Source organism: Scyliorhinus canicula, chromosome 6 (genome assembly GCF_902713615.1).
Source record: "Scyliorhinus canicula chromosome 6, sScyCan1.1, whole genome shotgun sequence".
Taxonomy (NCBI): domain Eukaryota; kingdom Metazoa; phylum Chordata; class Chondrichthyes; order Carcharhiniformes; family Scyliorhinidae; genus Scyliorhinus; species Scyliorhinus canicula.
Genome location: NC_052151.1, coordinates 64,405,882 through 64,423,159, shown reverse-complemented (window position 1 = coordinate 64,423,159; position 17,278 = coordinate 64,405,882). Strand labels below are relative to the sequence as shown.

Genomic DNA, 17,278 nt, shown 5'->3' with positions numbered 1-17,278 from the left:
TCATAATTGACAGTATCATATTCTTTAGTGAACTGAAAGAGTAAATGGCAGAAAATGACAACTAACACTGTTAATATTACTGCAGGCAAAGAAGCAGTGCCAAGGTGAACATCAGAAAGATCCCTCAGAGAAACCCGTCACAAACAACTGCAAACCAGGTACTATTTATTTGAAGTATATTGACCTCCTCTCAAACCTCAAATTAAGAAGCATTTTTTGAGATTAATTTCCAGTAACTCTGAAGAACTGTTTTAAGTTGAAGTCTAGTTTATTATCTCCAGCCAAAGTATTAGTCATTAGTGGATTCATCATAGCAATAAAGAAAGGAGTGGCAAAACAGCCAAGCTAGAACTATTGGGCCTGATCTAACCCAATCGCAACAGAGACATGTGTTGAGCACATTTACCTGGGTGTTTCCCAGTGCTCACAGCACCTAGTAACACCACGTTATCTAATGGGACTGTTGTGATCTGGGGCCTCATCAAAGCCTCACTTAGTCCTGTTTCCTGCACTGAGGAGCTACACTCGCTGGAACTCCTCAGTGCACAGGAGGAGATCAGGACATCATTTGTATATGGCACCCCATCTCTCAACTCCCCCCCCCCCACCCCGATCTGACCCCCCCCCAAAAGATGCAATTAAGCCATTAAGGGAGCCCTCAAGACTGCACACCCCCCACAGTGGCAGATGCAGTGTAATACAGGGAAATGTGAAGTTATATGGTCATACAAAAGGAGCAGGAAAATGAATGCATGCATACCGACTTGGAACCGAACAGGGTGAGTTGATTATGAAAGAGGGGTGGTGGGGTGGGCCGCGGTTGGGGTCGGAGGCAATGAGGAGTGAAGTGGGAAGGTCCTGGTGTCTTGGGTGTGTGGGGGAAGGGGTGGTGGGAACAGTCAATCATGGTAAGAAAATGAGGAGCCTAAAAGGTTGTGTCAGTACTCTCCAAATGTGGGTACATCTCAGGGTGTTGGCTGGCAGGGTGCATCACAGGGCTTTGAATTCACCCACAACATTTCAATTATCCCCACTGAGATTTCTCCCAGGTAATATCCTTTACAATGCTTAAAAGTGAAAGGCAGCTGAGCCGGCAAGTTCACCCGTGTTCCGCAGTGACAAATACAACACTGGACACGAACATGAACATTTATTAAGAGTGAATTTTTAAAAAAAGCAATTTATTGTTTCTTCCACAATAAAGGAAAGGTCCCTAACTCTTTTGTAACATTCAATGCATGCTAAACATGAGGAATGGCAGAATATTTAGCTCTCTGAGTAAGATAGTCTCAACAAATAGCAATCATGCATAAATGAACAAAGTGAAAGCAAGGAAATGCAAAACATTTGCAATAAAAAAAATAAATTCCTTTGTGCTCTCAATAGGTCTTATGTTAATGTCAATGTGTTGGGCAGGAAAGTTGTAGCCATGATGCCGAGTCTCCCTGTTTGACCAGGAGGCTCTTCCATAATCCACCTGTACCTGCTGCATTGTCAGTTGACAGCAGGTCGTACCACTGGAAAATTCCTCTGCCGTTAAATCAAATGTTTCTTGCATGCAGGCCGCTGCATAGCACTTGAATTTTAATGACAATCATGTGGGAAATAGCAAAAGGACAGAATGCGGAAGTGACGCACAGATCCAGTTATGATATCGGGAATAATTGACAAAATCCTGGCCGTCGTCTGATGCGCAAAATCTAGACAGCCTTGGGCCTCATCAATCAGGTGTGGAGCATGCTATGAACATCTGTGGACACATCCCATAATTCTTCACAACTAATAAATTACTTTGGAGGCGTAGTGACTGCAGCCAATTTTTGCACGGCATTGTCCCACAAAGAGCAAATGAGATGAACAAGCATTTAATCTGTTTTGGTCATCTTGGTTGTATTGTACAAATGTAAATAAGGTATGGATGAAGGAACATTGTGCTCTTGAAAATACACTGAAAATGCACACTTGTCACGTTCACCTGAAATGAAAAAATGAAAATCGCTTATTGTCACGAGTAGGCTTCAAATGAAGTTACTGTGAAAAGCCCCTAGTCGCCACATTCCAGTGCCTGTTCAGGGAGGCTGTTACGGGAACAGCCTGCCAGATGAATAGCTTTCGCCTACTAGATCCAGTGCTTTTGGTGGAAAATTTGTTGGTAGATTAGTCTACTAATCAAGAAATGCCTGTTTCCAATCTTCCAGGAATCCAAAGGTTAAAAGTTATTGCAAAACTTTACTCAGCCTCTGCAGATCAAAGGTTAAGTTAATACTCAATGCAAATTACACTGTTGAATAAAATACGATGAATGTGATATGCTAAACTATAATTTTTTTAAAATATTTTTTTATTCTCCTCCTCTTTCACATTTTCTCCCAAATTTACACTCACCAACAATAACCAATAATCAGTAACAAATATGTCAATCCCCATATGAATAACAACAATCCCATCCTCCCACCAAACCCCAAACATCAGCCTGCATGTTCACACAAATAAATGACAAAAAGGAATCATGAATTACCCATAGTCGCCATGAACACACACTGCACCCCTCCCCCTAACCCTCCCACCCACCCCCCTCCAACTAATGTTCAATTAACCCAGTTCTTGAAAGTGCATAATGAATAATGCCCATGAATTGTAAAAACCCTCCATCCTTCCAAACTTAACCTTCGCAAGAGTCAAGAATTCTAATAGGTCCCCCGCCACTCTCCACTGGGGAATCAACCCCTCTTACCCAGCTCCGCACCTTCTCCACATTCGCCGCCCAGTGGTAATACATCAGGTTCAGGAGACCCAAACCCCCGGCCTGCCTTACCCTCTGTAGCAGCACCTTTCTAACTCTGGCCACCTTCCCTCCCCATATGAACTTCCCTCAATCCTTCCCTCAATCTTTCTGAAAAAAGCCTTTGGCAGGAAAATCGGCAGGCATTGAAAAATAAACATATTCCTTAATTACCTTTTCAATTTTGTCACAGAACACTTGGTCCTCCAAAAGTCCCACATCTAATTTCCACCCCGGCCTCTGCGCTAACCCCTCCTCCAGTACCATATCCACCCAATGCGGAGCATGATCTGACACTGCAATTGCCTAGTATTCCGACCTCTTACTCCCAGCCACCAAAGCCTTTCTAAACTACAATTTTAAATCAAAAGTATACATGCATACACTTTTTTTATGTACATAATTATCTAAAGCAGATTATTTTGTTACTTCTCTCCAGTTGTCTCCCTTCCCCACTACTCACATTAGTGAAAGGTTCTGAGGGTTCCAGCCACTCTTTGCTGCCTCATGCGTGGACCAAGGCGATGGTTACTCGCAGGCTCTCTGACTGCGAAGGTTTCATAACTGAGACTGAACCCGACAGCCAAACAGCACTTTCCAATAAAAGTCACTGTATAACAATCAAGAAGCTTGGTGACCTTTTTCCCTTCGCTAATTCATCTGCATTGAGGACAATTGTAGCACAGTGAGTGTGGTAATCCTGTAGAATAGGGCTGTGTTTAACATTTTACATCCGTCAAGGACTGATCTGGTTATGTCTGTGACAGATATATCAATCTCTCAGGTTCAGGTACTCCCATGCCTGGGAAAATGGCTCTTGGGAATGATCAGCTATTCAGAGCACAATTCTTCCAATGCGGAAGGAAGATTCCAAAGGGAAAATTAAACAAGTAAAATTATTGCCATTATTGGCAGGCTCCCATAGTCTCTCCATTGTCACTTGATGGCCATATGAGTTTTTTTATTTAAAAAGTGTAACAAAGCAATTAAGATGTCTGTGTGCCATATAAATTTCTAATATCTGGTTAGGTGGCAATACCCACTGGATACGTTATTCTGATAGCACTCATACATACAAAATCAGAAATCAGGGGAACACAGAGACTATCCTTTGAAAGTTCTCCACTGGCGATGAAGTGTTTTCAGACGTTCTGATGTTAAGAATATATAAATATTTGTTCTCCTTTCCTTCCTAAACAGGGGCTGTTTAGCACAGGGCTAATTCGCTGGCTTTGAAAGCAGACCAAGGCAGGCCAGCAGCACGGTTCGATTCCTGTACCAGCCTCCCCGAACAGGCGCCGGAATGTGGCGACTAGGGGCTTTTCACAGTAACTTCATTTGAAGCCTACTTGTGACAATAAGCGATTTTCATTTCATTTCTTTGGTTCACCAGTGGTGTCTTTTGAAATGACCTGTTTTCCCCAGCTGATATCCGTCCAGTTTGATCATTAACAAGTTTCGGCACAATTTGAAAAATATTCAATCATTTAGAAATGCTGTCCATAAAAAAACCCATAAAAAAACCCACAGGGGAGCTCAAATGATATAAATAAAGTGCAGATTTTACGCAGCGCGTGTGACATATGCTACCCGCATTTGGGAAATTGGATACATTTTGTAATTAACTAATCATCGTATATAATGACACTTATTTCGGAGAAGGCTTGTTTACAAGTTTATTGGTTGCTATGGTAGCACATTTATCCGGCCTGCTGTTACATAATTTCATCTGAAGCATCAGTGTGTATTTGGCGATCAGAAATATCAGACTGGGGAAAGCAAGGAAGAACAATTTGTGTTGAAGATCTGCATTGGTTTTGGACAGCCGGATTTTATATTTGTCATGCTGAAAAGAGGTACTTTTCTTTTTTTATTGATAAATTAGTGGGTGTGATTTTAATAACAGGCTCTTAGCAAGCGATCATGACCGTTAGTCATGCCTGTCACATGGTGAGATCATTTTGTTTTGAACACTACTGCAGTGAAAAGAAGACGTCGCTAAAAAGAAATGAGTAATCCTCTTTATCTTTATTTATTCCAATTTTGTCAGAAGACATTGCCTTGGGTTGAGATGCAGTTCCATGTCAAGGAGTGGCATGCGAGATCTGACGCAATTTACCACAGATTCCAGTTCTATCCATTTGCAGTGTTTGTTTTAGTGATTTTAAAAAAAATTTGCTCACAGGATGTGGGCATTACTGCCAAGGCAAGGATGTATTATCCATCCATAATTTCCCGAGAGGAGGTGGTGGTGAGCCGCCTCCCTAAACCATTTCAGTGCTTGTGGTGAAGGTATTCCCACAGTTCCGCCAGGGAGAAAGTTCCAGGACTTTGACCCAGCATTGATGAAGGATATACATGGCCACATGCAGCAAGAACTGTACAACATTCAGCTTTGGATTCATAATTGGCAAGTAATATTTATGCCACACAAGTTCCAGGCATTGACTTCTCTGCTTACTTCCCAAAGACTTGCGTTGGAATACTCCCTACTTGCCTGCTTGAGTGCGACTGGAAATATGTTCAAGTAGCTCAACCCCAGTCAAGATATAGCAGCTCGCTTGATCGACACCCCAATTCCACTGCCTTAAATATTCACTCCCTCCATCACTGGTGCACCATGGCTGCCATGTTTACCACCTACAAGATGTGTTGGGCATCACGGTAGCGCAGTGGTTAGCACAGTTGCAGCACATCTCCAGGGTCCAAGGTTCAATTCCCGGCTTGGGTCACTGTCTGTGCGGCGTCTGCATGTTCTCCCCGTGTCTGCGTGGGTTTTCTCCGGGTGCTTTGGTTGCCTCCGATAGTCCAAAGATGTGCCGGTTAGGTAGATTGACTAAGCTAAATTGCCCCTAGTGTCCAACAAAAAAAGGTTTAGGGGACAGGGTGGAGGTGCGGGCTTAGGTAGAGTGCTCTTTCCAAGGGCCAGTGCAGACTCGATGAGCCGAATGGCCTCCTTCTGCACTGTACATTCTGTGATTCTATGATAACTTACAGACAGTTTGTGATGAAGGGCGATGCGCACCCGGGTCTTTGGTAAGACCACCCATCTCAATTACCAGAGCGCACTACCTCCCCCACCATTTGGACAGCAGACAAAGAAAGCTTCTATCTTACCCATTTGGCTTAGATTTGAAGCCAGGTCCCATGTAGTGGGACTTTGCCATTGTACACCTAGTTCTCTGGCCAGGTCCTGACAGGGGTAGGAAATACACTTATTTTGGGGGAAGAAGGTTGGATGCAAATGAAGTTTTAAGGGGTGTCGCAGTAGGATGATGAAAATGTTTAAAGATATCGGAGAACCTGGAAAAGCACTTTGTTTTATCAACTATTGCTGCGGCTGAAGAGGTCGGAGACTGCAAAAAGAGATTCAGAAATAGGGAGCAAAGACATTTAAAGATAGACACTAATCTGCAAGCAAGTCAAGATGCTGTTCGATGCAGGAAGTCCTACTTGTTTACTGCTGAAGTGTAGGTGGTGCTGTGTAAGGTGATTGGCACAAAAATGCTTCTCAGTGCCACCACATTGGAGCCAGGTGTAAAGGTTGAAGTCGACCTGAAAGGAAGGAGGCTGGAAGCATTTATGAGGCTGCAACAGATAGTTATTTTCATTGGATGTATCACTGCATGGTAGCTACAGGAGTCCTGGTAGCAGATGGCACAGCACTGCAGCTCCCTAGTCTGGGATGATAGTTCATCCTGGATATAGTCAAGTAAATGTGCAGCACCCTGTTGGCTGCTGCTATTTTGGTAGGTGTGGCTAATCAGGCAGCGCTGGCCTGCGATTAACCTGGCGTGCCTTCTTACAAACATGGAAAACTGTGTTTGGGTGTTTGTCAGTGAGCAGCTGTGGGTGCCAGCACGCATAGGGGATTTGTTGTGCAGCCTGACATGCCTGGCACCCTTCCATGCTCCTCCTCTTCCAAACAATGGGAAACCCAATGGTGTGAGTAATGGAGGTGCGGGAGAAAATAAATAATTTTGCAACAACAAAAAGCTTCACCTGCTACCAAGGTGAAAACAGAAAAAGATTCGGAAAGGTTTAAAATAATCTGACCCTTCACTGTCCGTGAGGAGTTTGCACATTCTCCCCGTGTCTGCGTGGGTTTCGCCCCCACAACCCAAAGATGTGCAGGGTAGGTGGATTGGCTACGCTAAATTGCCCCTTAATTGAAAAAATAATTGGGTACGCTAAATTTATAAAAAAAAAAAAAAAAAATAATCTGACCCTTAAGTTGATGCATTACTTCTCTGATTTCCATGATACACGTTTTAACCGAGTAACCTGTGAATGTCCCATTTCAAATGGACACGGTTTACCTTGGGTTTCCTCAACACTGCACAAGGAGGAAACAGCTTACAGAGCACAGATACCCAAACTAATATTTCAATGAAGCACCCGTCTGTTTGAGTAAAGTTGTTGCACCTTCCCATGGAAAATGTGTATGTGCAAGGAGGCGGCACAATCTCTGTTGCAACTCAGTGTGTGATAAGCCGAATGACGTCAGTTCAAATCCCATGCATTCAGTTTTAAACAGAAATCTGGTGTGAATAAAGGTGATCGTGAAGTGTGCCGCAAAATGGGAGAGTTGTCAAACATTAGCTGGTTTGCTCATGTCCAGGGCAAAGGAAACTGCTGCCCATACCCAGAGCAGGGTTTTCACCCCAAAATGGGGCAGCAATGGAAGCTGACTGGAGCATACATTTGTGCCATTGGTCTGTGTGCCAGCTTGCCAGTTTGCTAGCGCCATCCTATCCCAGAGCCTTCCCCCTGGATGCTGGGTCAGAGATTGAACGGCTACTCATCCGCAGGGTATTTATGGTAATTTTAAGGACAATTCTGGCTAATTATTTGATGTCATTAGAGCATAGAACATACAGTGCAGAAGGAGGCTATTTGGCCCATCGAGTCTGCACTTAAGCCCTCACTTCCTTACGGGCCTTACGGCCCACTTCCAAGTGTTACGGGCAGCAGGGTAGCATGGTGGTTAGCATAAATGCTTCACAGCTCCAGGGTCCCAAGTTCGATTCCCGGCTGGGTCACTGTCTGTGTGGAGTCTGCACGTCCTCCCCCTGTGTGCGTGGGTTTCCTCCGGGTGCTCCGGTTTCCTCCCACAGTCCAAAGATGTGCGGGTTAGGTGGATTGGCCATGCTAAATTGCCCATAGTGTAAAGTAAGGTTAAGCGGGGGGGGGGGGGGGTTGTTGGGTTACGGGTATAGGGTAGATACGTGGGTTTGAGTAGGGTGATCATGGCTCGGCACAACATTGAGGGCCGAAGGGCCTGTTCTGTGCTGTACTGTTCTATGTTCCACCCTATCCCCACAACCCAATAACCCCTCCTAACCTTTTTGGTCACTAAGAGCAATTTAACATAGCCAATCCACCTGACCTGCACACCTTTGGACTATGGGAGGAAACCGGAGCACCCGGAGGAAACCCAGGCAGACAGGGGGGGAATGTGCCGACTCCGCACAGACAGTGACCCAGTGGGTGAATCGAACCTGGGATCCTGGTGCTGTGAAGCCAGTGCTATCCACTTGTGCTACCGGCTGCTGTGGAATTCTCCAGTCAGCATGTGGGCCTCCACAGCACTGGGAATAAGCCAGCTGCATGGAAGTGGTCTCTAGGTGTCAGAAAGGGGAGTCAGATCTCCAGGCTTGACGCCACCCCCACCCCTCCATACCCCAGCCTACCTGGTGATAGCTGCAGCCACAGGCTGTTTGTGACGGGTTTCCCTTCCGTAATGGTGGTCCTCAGGCTGCGGCCATTTTTAATTTTAGATTTTGTGAGTTTGCTGAGAGGGCACCTCAAGATAGAAGCATCCTCTCTCTCCCTTTATCCACGATGGAAGGCTGAACTCCTTTGGTGCAGCTTAATTGGACGGCAAGTGCACCCTCTGGTCTCTAATTGGCTAAACGAGGCAAAATTGATGTCAGGTGACTGCTCCCTACATTAAGGCTTCAGGACCCACGTTTGACCCTGACATTGGGATCCTGACCCCAAATTCAAAGCCCTGCCCCCTAGTGACCATCTGCCACTTCAGTGACACATCAACCTCGTGACCTAATGCCCTTTTTTCAATTCATTTATGGGATGTGAGTGTTGATGGAAAGGCCAGCATTTATTATCCATCCCCATACAACTGCGCGGTTTGCTCAGTCATTTTAAAGCCAGCAATATTGCTGTGGATCTGGAGTCACTTATCAGCCAAGCCTGGGAAGGATGGAAGATTTCCTTTCCTAAATGGACATCCGTGAACCAGATTTGCTGTTAAGACAATCCAAATCACCAATACTGATACTACGTCTTTAATTCCAGAATCTATTGTAATTCAACTTAAATTTCCCACATGCCACATTGGGATTTGATCATTAATGTAGCCCTCTGGATTAGCAGTCCAGTAACATAACCACTTTGCTACTGTACTGCGTGCCCCTCAGAACTTCAAGAAGAAGACCCACCACTCATGATTGGCAATAAATGTGGCCATGCAAATATTAATCACGTCCATACAACCCACACAGCCTTGTTCAAAGATCCAGGAAAAAGTGCATCTCTAATGCAGCAGGAAAACCAAATCATTTATACATGAGAACGCAGCCAGGAAGAGAGGTTTTTTCTGGTTCACTGCGATTTTTAAAGAGAAAAGAGCTTTCGTTGCTTCGGTGCTTGTTTTCCTTTCTTACGTCCCTCTGCTGGCTGTCACACATGGTATGTGTACCTGTCTCTCTATTTCGTATGCATTCCTTTTCTCACGCTTTGTCAAAAGCTGTTGGCCTTCTCTCTTCTACGTACCTCATAATCTCTTTGTGCCACTCTTTAACTGTCTCTTGACATTTTGAAAGCCCAGCATTTGATGAAAGACGGGAGTCAGCATATTGCTGGTTGGTGCACAGCTTGGAAAGTCTATGGGGGGAGGGGAGGTGTAGGTGAGGCTGAAAGAGAAAATGATGGGTCAAGAATTATGGTTGGGATGGGGGTTGGAGGGGTGGGAGTAGGCTGTTGATGACATGTAGGAAGCAAGGGTGGGTACGATGCTATCTCAGTGAGCACTATGCACATTCGGGAATTTGGCCGACTCAGAGGGGAGGTGGAGTGTGGCAGAACTTGCATCTGACACTTGGGAAGACATTACCAAGTTCAGACGTGAACATTAGGTGGGGTGGAGAGATCCGCTGTGAGACATTGGGCAAGAAGAAGACTGGAATTTTAGATCAGTGATTATTTAGGAGCGGGCTGGTAATGTTGGTGTCAGGTATGAAAGTCCTCTCTAGCTGCTACAGTTTAGAAGCTGTCAGGGTTTGAAATTATGAAGGATTGAGTGATGGTTGGGTTATTTTGTATAAAGGTGGTCAGATTACAGTAGAGTAGATTACAGTCAGAACATGAGGTACATAGAACATATAATGCAGAAGGAGGCCATTCGTCCCATCGAGTCTGCACCAACCCACATAAGCACTCACTTCCACCCTATCCCCGTAACCCAATAACCCCTCCTCACATTTTTTTGGACACTATGGGCAATTTATCATGGCCAATCCACCTAACCTGCACATCTTTGGACAGTGGGAGGAAACTGGAGCACCCGGAGGAAACCAACGCAGACACGGGGAGAATGTGCAGACTCCGCGCAGACAGTGTCCCAACGGGGAATCGAACCTGGGACCCTGGCGCTGTGAAGTCACAGTGCTAGCCGCTTGTGCTACCGTGCTGCCCAACACATTGCTCTTTACAAGTGCTTGCTATAACTGGAATCTATAAGCATTTGGTGCATTGGAGGAGTTAGCGAGACCAGGCAATCTAAAAGCAGATTGGCTGGAAACCAATGTTTCTACGATTGACTCTTCACAATAGAGCTGGTTTAGCACAGTGGGCTAAAAAGCTGGCTTGTAACGGTGAACAAGGCCAGCAGCGCGGGTTCATTCAGCGCGGGTACCGGCCTCCCTGAATAGGCGCTGGAATGTGGCGACTAGGGGCTTTTCACAGTAACTTCACTGACGCCTACTTGTGACAATAAGCAATTATTATTATTATTATTAGGTTTGGTGCAAATTATAAACTTGAGTCATTCAGTTTGGAGCGGCACATCTTTGTTTTATTAAATTAAGGGGCAATTTAGCGTGGCCTGTCCGCTTATCCTGCACATCTTTGGATTGTGAGGTTGAGTCCCACACAGACAGGGGAGAATGTGCAAACTCCATGCATGACCAGGGGCCGGGATCGAATCCGGGTCCCGGCGCTGTGAGGCATCAGCGCTAACCACTGTGCCACCAAGGAGCGGCACATCTGAGGGAAAGATGCGAGGAGGGAAAATCTGACAGGTCGGCTAGGAGCTATTTTTGTCAGTGTTTCAATTAATTTCTAATTTCAGAAAGAAATGGTGAAATGTGGTATTTGCTGATGTTGTTACAAACTTGAGAAGTGTTTAATGGGGTGGATTAGGAAGCTCCTGCTCAAAGGACTTTGAATTTCTGTTCCAGACTTCTGCTTGGATCATTGGTTAACTTGTTTAAGCAAATTAGGCTTTTTATTTATGGGTGCTGAGTTTGATTAATTGTTTTATAGAGAATGTGAAATTTGAATCAACCAGCATACTCTGTGCCCTACACACACGGCAGACAGTTACTTTCCCACAACACACAGATTTTCTCACACTTTACCAATACGTCACTTTCCCACACTCTGTAGACACTCTCATGTCTCTCATGGACACATTAACACTTTCCCATATCATATGGAAGCTTTGGACATGTGCCAGATGAAATGTTTTTATTATATAATAAAATTGCTAAAACAAAATGCTTGGTGCTTACAAAAGGTGCACAAGAGTGTATTATTTCAGCCAAACAGCTCTTTTAAACAGCTTAGAGTAGAAATTTGACAAATGCTCTTTAAAAGGGTAGAAGAGGAGTGGTCAGAGAACCTTCACCTGCTGTTTTGACTTGCTGCTGATCCCCTTCCAAATCCCAGGCATCGGGTCTTTTTAAAAGTAAATTTAGAGGACCCAATTTTTTCTTCCAATTAAGGGGCAATTTAGCATGGCCAATCCACCTAGCCTGCACATCGTTTTTAGGTTTGAGGATGAGACCCACGCAGACACGAGGAGAATGTGCAAACTCCACACGGACAGTGACCTCGGGCCAGGATCGAACCCGGGTCCTTGGCGCTGTGAGGCAGCTGTGTTAACTACTGCGCCAGCATGCCACCCCGGGTGAGTTCTTTAATAAGGACAAGGGAACTCCACACTAAGTAAGGTAACAAGCTAGATTTATTTACAATATGTTATATACACTGCCCGATAGCTTCCTAGCGCGATCGTCTCTTTCTCCTCAGTGCCTTACTGACCGATCTTATATACATTGGTTGATTAGAGTTCACCTATCCCTAACAGGGAGGGGATGGGGCAGGGGGAACGGCTCGTACTCCGTGTGACCCACTGGTAAGATAATCATTCCCACCCCGTAGGTCCTGTGGAGGATATTACACAGTAATTGGAATATTTGGTTTTGATGCTGGCCCTGCAATCAGGAAACAGAGCTACTTGCTTTGCTGAGGAGGTGGGGAGTTTAGCGGCTCCTGTAGTTCCAAAGGGCATCTGACACCGATATCAGGCTGAAGAAAAAAAAACGGCGTAAACTTTTATGGTACCCTTCAAGGAACTGGGGCAGCTAATTAGAGTATTGAAAAACAATTTTGCTGCTTCTTGGAATCTTCAGTCGGCCAAAGGAAGTTGCACCTCAGCACACCTTGGTACCACATCAGGGGAGTGAGAATTGTTAGACTGGTCCTGAAATGCCATGGCCCAGGCCCACAGATAGTTTTCAAAGTAGCAAAAGCAGGCATCCATCCCCAAAGTGCAATTTGTTGGACAAATTATGTAAGACGAAACCAAGTGGATTGGGGTCCCACCCTGAATAATGTCCCCCATTGGAACCTCACCCCAGCTCTCCTTCCCCTAACCTCTCTCCACATTGTGTATTTTATTTTAGTCAGGACAATGGAATTTTCCCTCCAGTCCACAGGGTGTGTCTGGCTCCTTTGAATTCCAGAAGCAAATTTCCAGTTAAGAAACAAATCTATTTCCTTATTCCTCCTGTTCACTTTTCCCTGATTCTTTCCACAATTTACTTGCTGCATCAGAAAAGAGACCTGCATTTGTCCAGCGCCTTTAAGAACATCAGCAAGTCCCAAAGTCCTCTGCGGCCAATGGAGTGCTTTTGAAATGCAGTGACTGACCTAGTTTAGGAAATGTGGCAGCCAAATTGTTCACAGCAAGCTCCCACAAACAACAATGAAGATATTGTCCAGATGATTTTTTTTTCTAATTTAGAGTACCCAATTCTTTTTTTCCAATTAAGGGGCAATTTAGCGCGGCCAATCCACATAACCTGCACACCTTTAGGTTGTGGGGGCAAAACCAACCAGACACGGGGAGAATGTACAAACTCCACAAACACAGTGACCCGGGGCGGGATCGGACTTGGATCCTCAGCACCTTAGGCAGCAGTGCTAACCACTGCGCCACTGTGCCACCATAATCTGTTTTAATGATGTTCGTTAAGGGAGAGGTGTTGGCCAGGACATCAAGGAGAACCCTTTAGCTTTAGTTTGATCAGTGCCATGGGATTTTTAACATTCAACTCAGAGGATGGTGGGGACCTCAATTTATTTGAAGGAAGGCGGTGGTTGCCGGGAGTTTCCCCTTACCCGGGCTGAGGAAAGGTGGGGGAGGGCCTGGCAGGGTCAGGTCCCTCTCCATAATTTCTCTTGGAGGGTGATGGAAAGTGAAACTGTTCCCAAGCTGCACTGGAGTGGCCACAATGGGATGAAAGAGACGGGACGGCCTGTCTGAGCCTGAGGCCTTGCCTCAGACCCTGGCTCCGGCCCTCAGCTTGGACAAGTGCCTGTGCCTGGTTTGCAGGGAGCGGCTGGTGGAGCCAGTGACGCCACCATGCGGACACTCACTGTGCCTGGGCTGCTTCCAGCAGACGGTGGAGATCAGTCCGTCAGGCTTGCTGGGCGGCAAGGGCCGCTGGGAAGGTTGGGACCGGTTTGGCGGTGGCAAGGCGCTAGCCACGGTGGGCAGCACAGTAGCACAGGGGTTAGCACAGTTGCTTCACAGCTCCAAGGTTCGATTCGCTGCTTGGTTCAGTGTCTGTGCGGAGTCTGCACGTTCTCTCCGTGTCTGCGTGGGTTTCCTCCGGGTGCTCCGGTTTCCTCCCACATTCCAAAGATGTGCAGGTTAAGTGGATTAGTCTCCAAAGAAAGGTTAGGTAGGGTTACTGGGTTACAGGAATGGGGTGGGCTTAACTGTGGTGCACTTTCCAAGGGCCGGTGCAGACTTGATGGGCCAAATGGCCTCCTTCTGCACTGTAATTTCTATGAATATAGCTATATTATCAAGACGGTGCCGGAGTGTGGCCACTTTCTGCGAGCTGTCTGTGTCTGTGTGGGTTTCCTCCGGGTGCTCCGGTTTCCCCCACAAAGCCCGAAAGACATGCTGTTCGGCGAATATTGAATTCTCCCTCAGTGTACCCGAACAGGCTCCGGAGTGTGGTGACGAGGGGATTTTCACAGTAACTTCATTGCAGTGTTAATGTAAGCCTACTAAGACACTAGTTTAAGATACTAAAAAGGATTATTATTATTAGATATTTATATATGGAACAATACGCCAGGACTGTAAGCAGAGCAATACGTTTCACTGTACCTTGGTACACATGCCAATAAATATATAAATTGATCAATTTAATACCACATTCAAATGTCAACACCTTCAACAGAGCAGCAATTCTGTAGCACCGCACTGAAGTGTCAGCCTAGGTTGTGTGCTTAATCAGGTACATTAAGGGAAGGGACATTGTTCCGCATAATTTCACTTTGATCCAGCACTAAAGGTGTTAAACGTATCAAATATATGGTTGGTATTTGCAGTTAAATCATCTCTGTATTAGCATTTCCTGTGACCTGGATACAAGTGTAGCAGTTCCAAATTGCAATCTGGAGTCGGAAGCAAGTGGGGCAAGGGTTTGGCTTGTAGTTTGAGTTCTCATGTTTAATTTCCTGCCAGTAAATATTCAGTTAAAAATATCAGGAATTATGCTGGCTGACCATAATACACAAAAGTAAACTGAAAGTTGAAATTCTACTTTTTAAAAAACCTAAATGGTGGATCTAGAAATTAATCCGTTCAGTGCCCATTCCTCAGGCACCAATTGGCATCCTAAACCTCCAATTTGGTGGGTAGGAAGAGCACGCTTGATATGAACTAGAAGAGTACTGTCCACCATTTTTGTGGAAGTCACAAAATCAATAGATGGTACCCAGCCAATGTTCTTTTCACTCCGAAAAACGGAGTCTCCAGGTGGCCAACAGGAGGTCTTTAAAGGGACTGCTGCAGGCCACAATCAACAAAGTAGATGTTTATGCACCCAAATGTAAAGATGAGAATAACAGGCTTCTGCCAGCCCCTGCTACCCCTCCACCTCCACACTGATCACAGCTACCAGTCTGACAATAAAATCTGTATCAACAGCTTATAAGTGAGTAGATTGCTTATGGTACAAGTGTATATACAATTTGATAACTCCCATAGAAAAATAGTTTAATTTATTATTATATTAATTGTATTTCCGTCTGGACTCCTACACATTAAAATGAAGGATGCAGGCAAAGGTGTATTTTGCTTATAGTGTAGGGGGAAAACTGTAAGTTGTTGGGACCAGTTTGTCTTTTTCCAAATGTTTCTTTCTGATGTGCTTGTCAGATAACAGATTTGTTAAAAAATTGTTCTTGGGATGTGAGTATCACTGGCAAGGCCAGCATTTATTGCCCACCCTTAATTGCCCTTGAGAAGGAATTTTTATGGAAATGCATGAGAGCACGTGAGGTTCGATCCTGGCCTCGGGTCACTGTCCGTGTGGAGTTTGCACATTCTCCCCATGTCTGCATGGATCACACCTCCACAACCCAAAGATGTGCAGCGAAGGTGGATTGGTCATGTTAAATTGCCCCTTAATTGGAAAAAAAATGAATTGGGTACTTTAAAATTATTTTTTAAAAAGAGAGCACGTGAGGAATTGTCACGAGGAACCGTCAATGGTCTTTCGAAGAAATTCATTTGCCAGAATGTGATGGGAGAGAACTGAAATCAGAGAGGGAGATTTTACAGGCTTTGTTGATAAATAACAAAAGTAGAAGCTAACCAAAATAATACAATCAAAAATGAGAGAGACATACTTAAACAATCCCAATTGGGATGAAAACATTAAGGTCAAACTCACTGCTCAGGGTTTTGATGATAATGAAAAATCCATAAAATGTGGGTGGCACAGTGGTTAGCACTGCTGCCTCACAGCGTCAGGGACCCTAGTTCAATTCCAGCTTTGGGTGACTGTCTATGTGGAGTTTGTACTTTCTCCCCGTGCCTGCGTGGGTTTCCGCTGGGTGCTCCGGTTTCCTTCCACAGTCCAAACTTGTGCAGATTAGGTGGTTTGGCCATACTAAAATTGCCCTTTCAGTCCAAAGATGTGTAGGTTAGGTGTGGTTATGGGGATAGAGTAGGGGTGTGGGCCTAGGTAGGGTGCTATTTCAGAGGGTCGGTGAAGACTTGATGGGCCGAATGGCCTCATTCTGCACTGCAGGGATTCTGTGGTTATTAGAAAGATAACTATTATGTTATTTTCTGGAAATTAATCTTAATTTACTCTTTGCTAAACTTGTCCCTTGGATAAGGCCAATCATAAGAGTTTATTGGGTAAAATTACATTTTATCATTCTGAAAATCTTGTTTAATATTTTCTTGGGTGTTCCACAATTTGGTGAAAAGTGGCAGCAATTTTTAGAAGGCCCTTCCCTATCATCTTAACTTAATGGAATGGACTGATTGTATGTGTCCCTAACACTCAGTGCTGACATAAAAAGGACCATCAGCACAGACTCTACAGTACATATTGTAAAAGATTATCTGACATGAGTCATATCAACGCTATAATTTCATTTGGGCTTCAGGGATTAGTTTTTCTCTTCAGGCTTCTCTCTAAAAGTCTCCTCTTGCTTTCTTTTCTCCTGATATTATAATGGTGATCGGTGTTGGGGTGAAGTTCTTGGTGTCGGAGAGCTCACCCATAGCCTGAAAAATGAGCATTTGGAGTCACCCTCATCAAACTTGATTCTGTTCCCACTCAAAATCCATATGCATTCACCTCCCACAAGATGTCTCAGGGTAATGATTATATCCAGGCTGCTTTCCCCTTCTTAGCACAAGGATGCTCCAGCATGCACACTAACGCTCCAACTGAGTTTGGCTAAATCAGCATGAAGCTAGATCCTTCTAGTATAAATGGTTCAGAATATGAAGTGCCGGCTTGATTTTGTTGGTAGTATTCTTGCCTCTGAGCTAGAGCTTATGAATTTAAGCTCAACGTAGATTTAAGTACAGGATATAGACTAATTCCATAGCACTATTTAAAAAGAGAGCAAAATGCTTTCCCTGAT

The 17,278-nt window shown here is 44.8% G+C and overlaps 1 protein-coding gene across 2 annotated transcripts in view; it reads left to right on the top strand.

The window, feature by feature from the left end:
- The window catches only part of sgk1 (serum/glucocorticoid regulated kinase 1), a 100,900-nt gene that overhangs the window by 73,208 nt on the left and 10,414 nt on the right, over positions 1–17,278 (top strand). For both annotated transcript variants that reach the window (XM_038799392.1, XM_038799390.1), the window contains one exon: positions 86–158. In XM_038799392.1, coding sequence (XP_038655320.1) covers positions 86–158 — 73 coding nt within the window. The remainder of the gene's footprint in view (positions 1–85; positions 159–17,278) is intronic.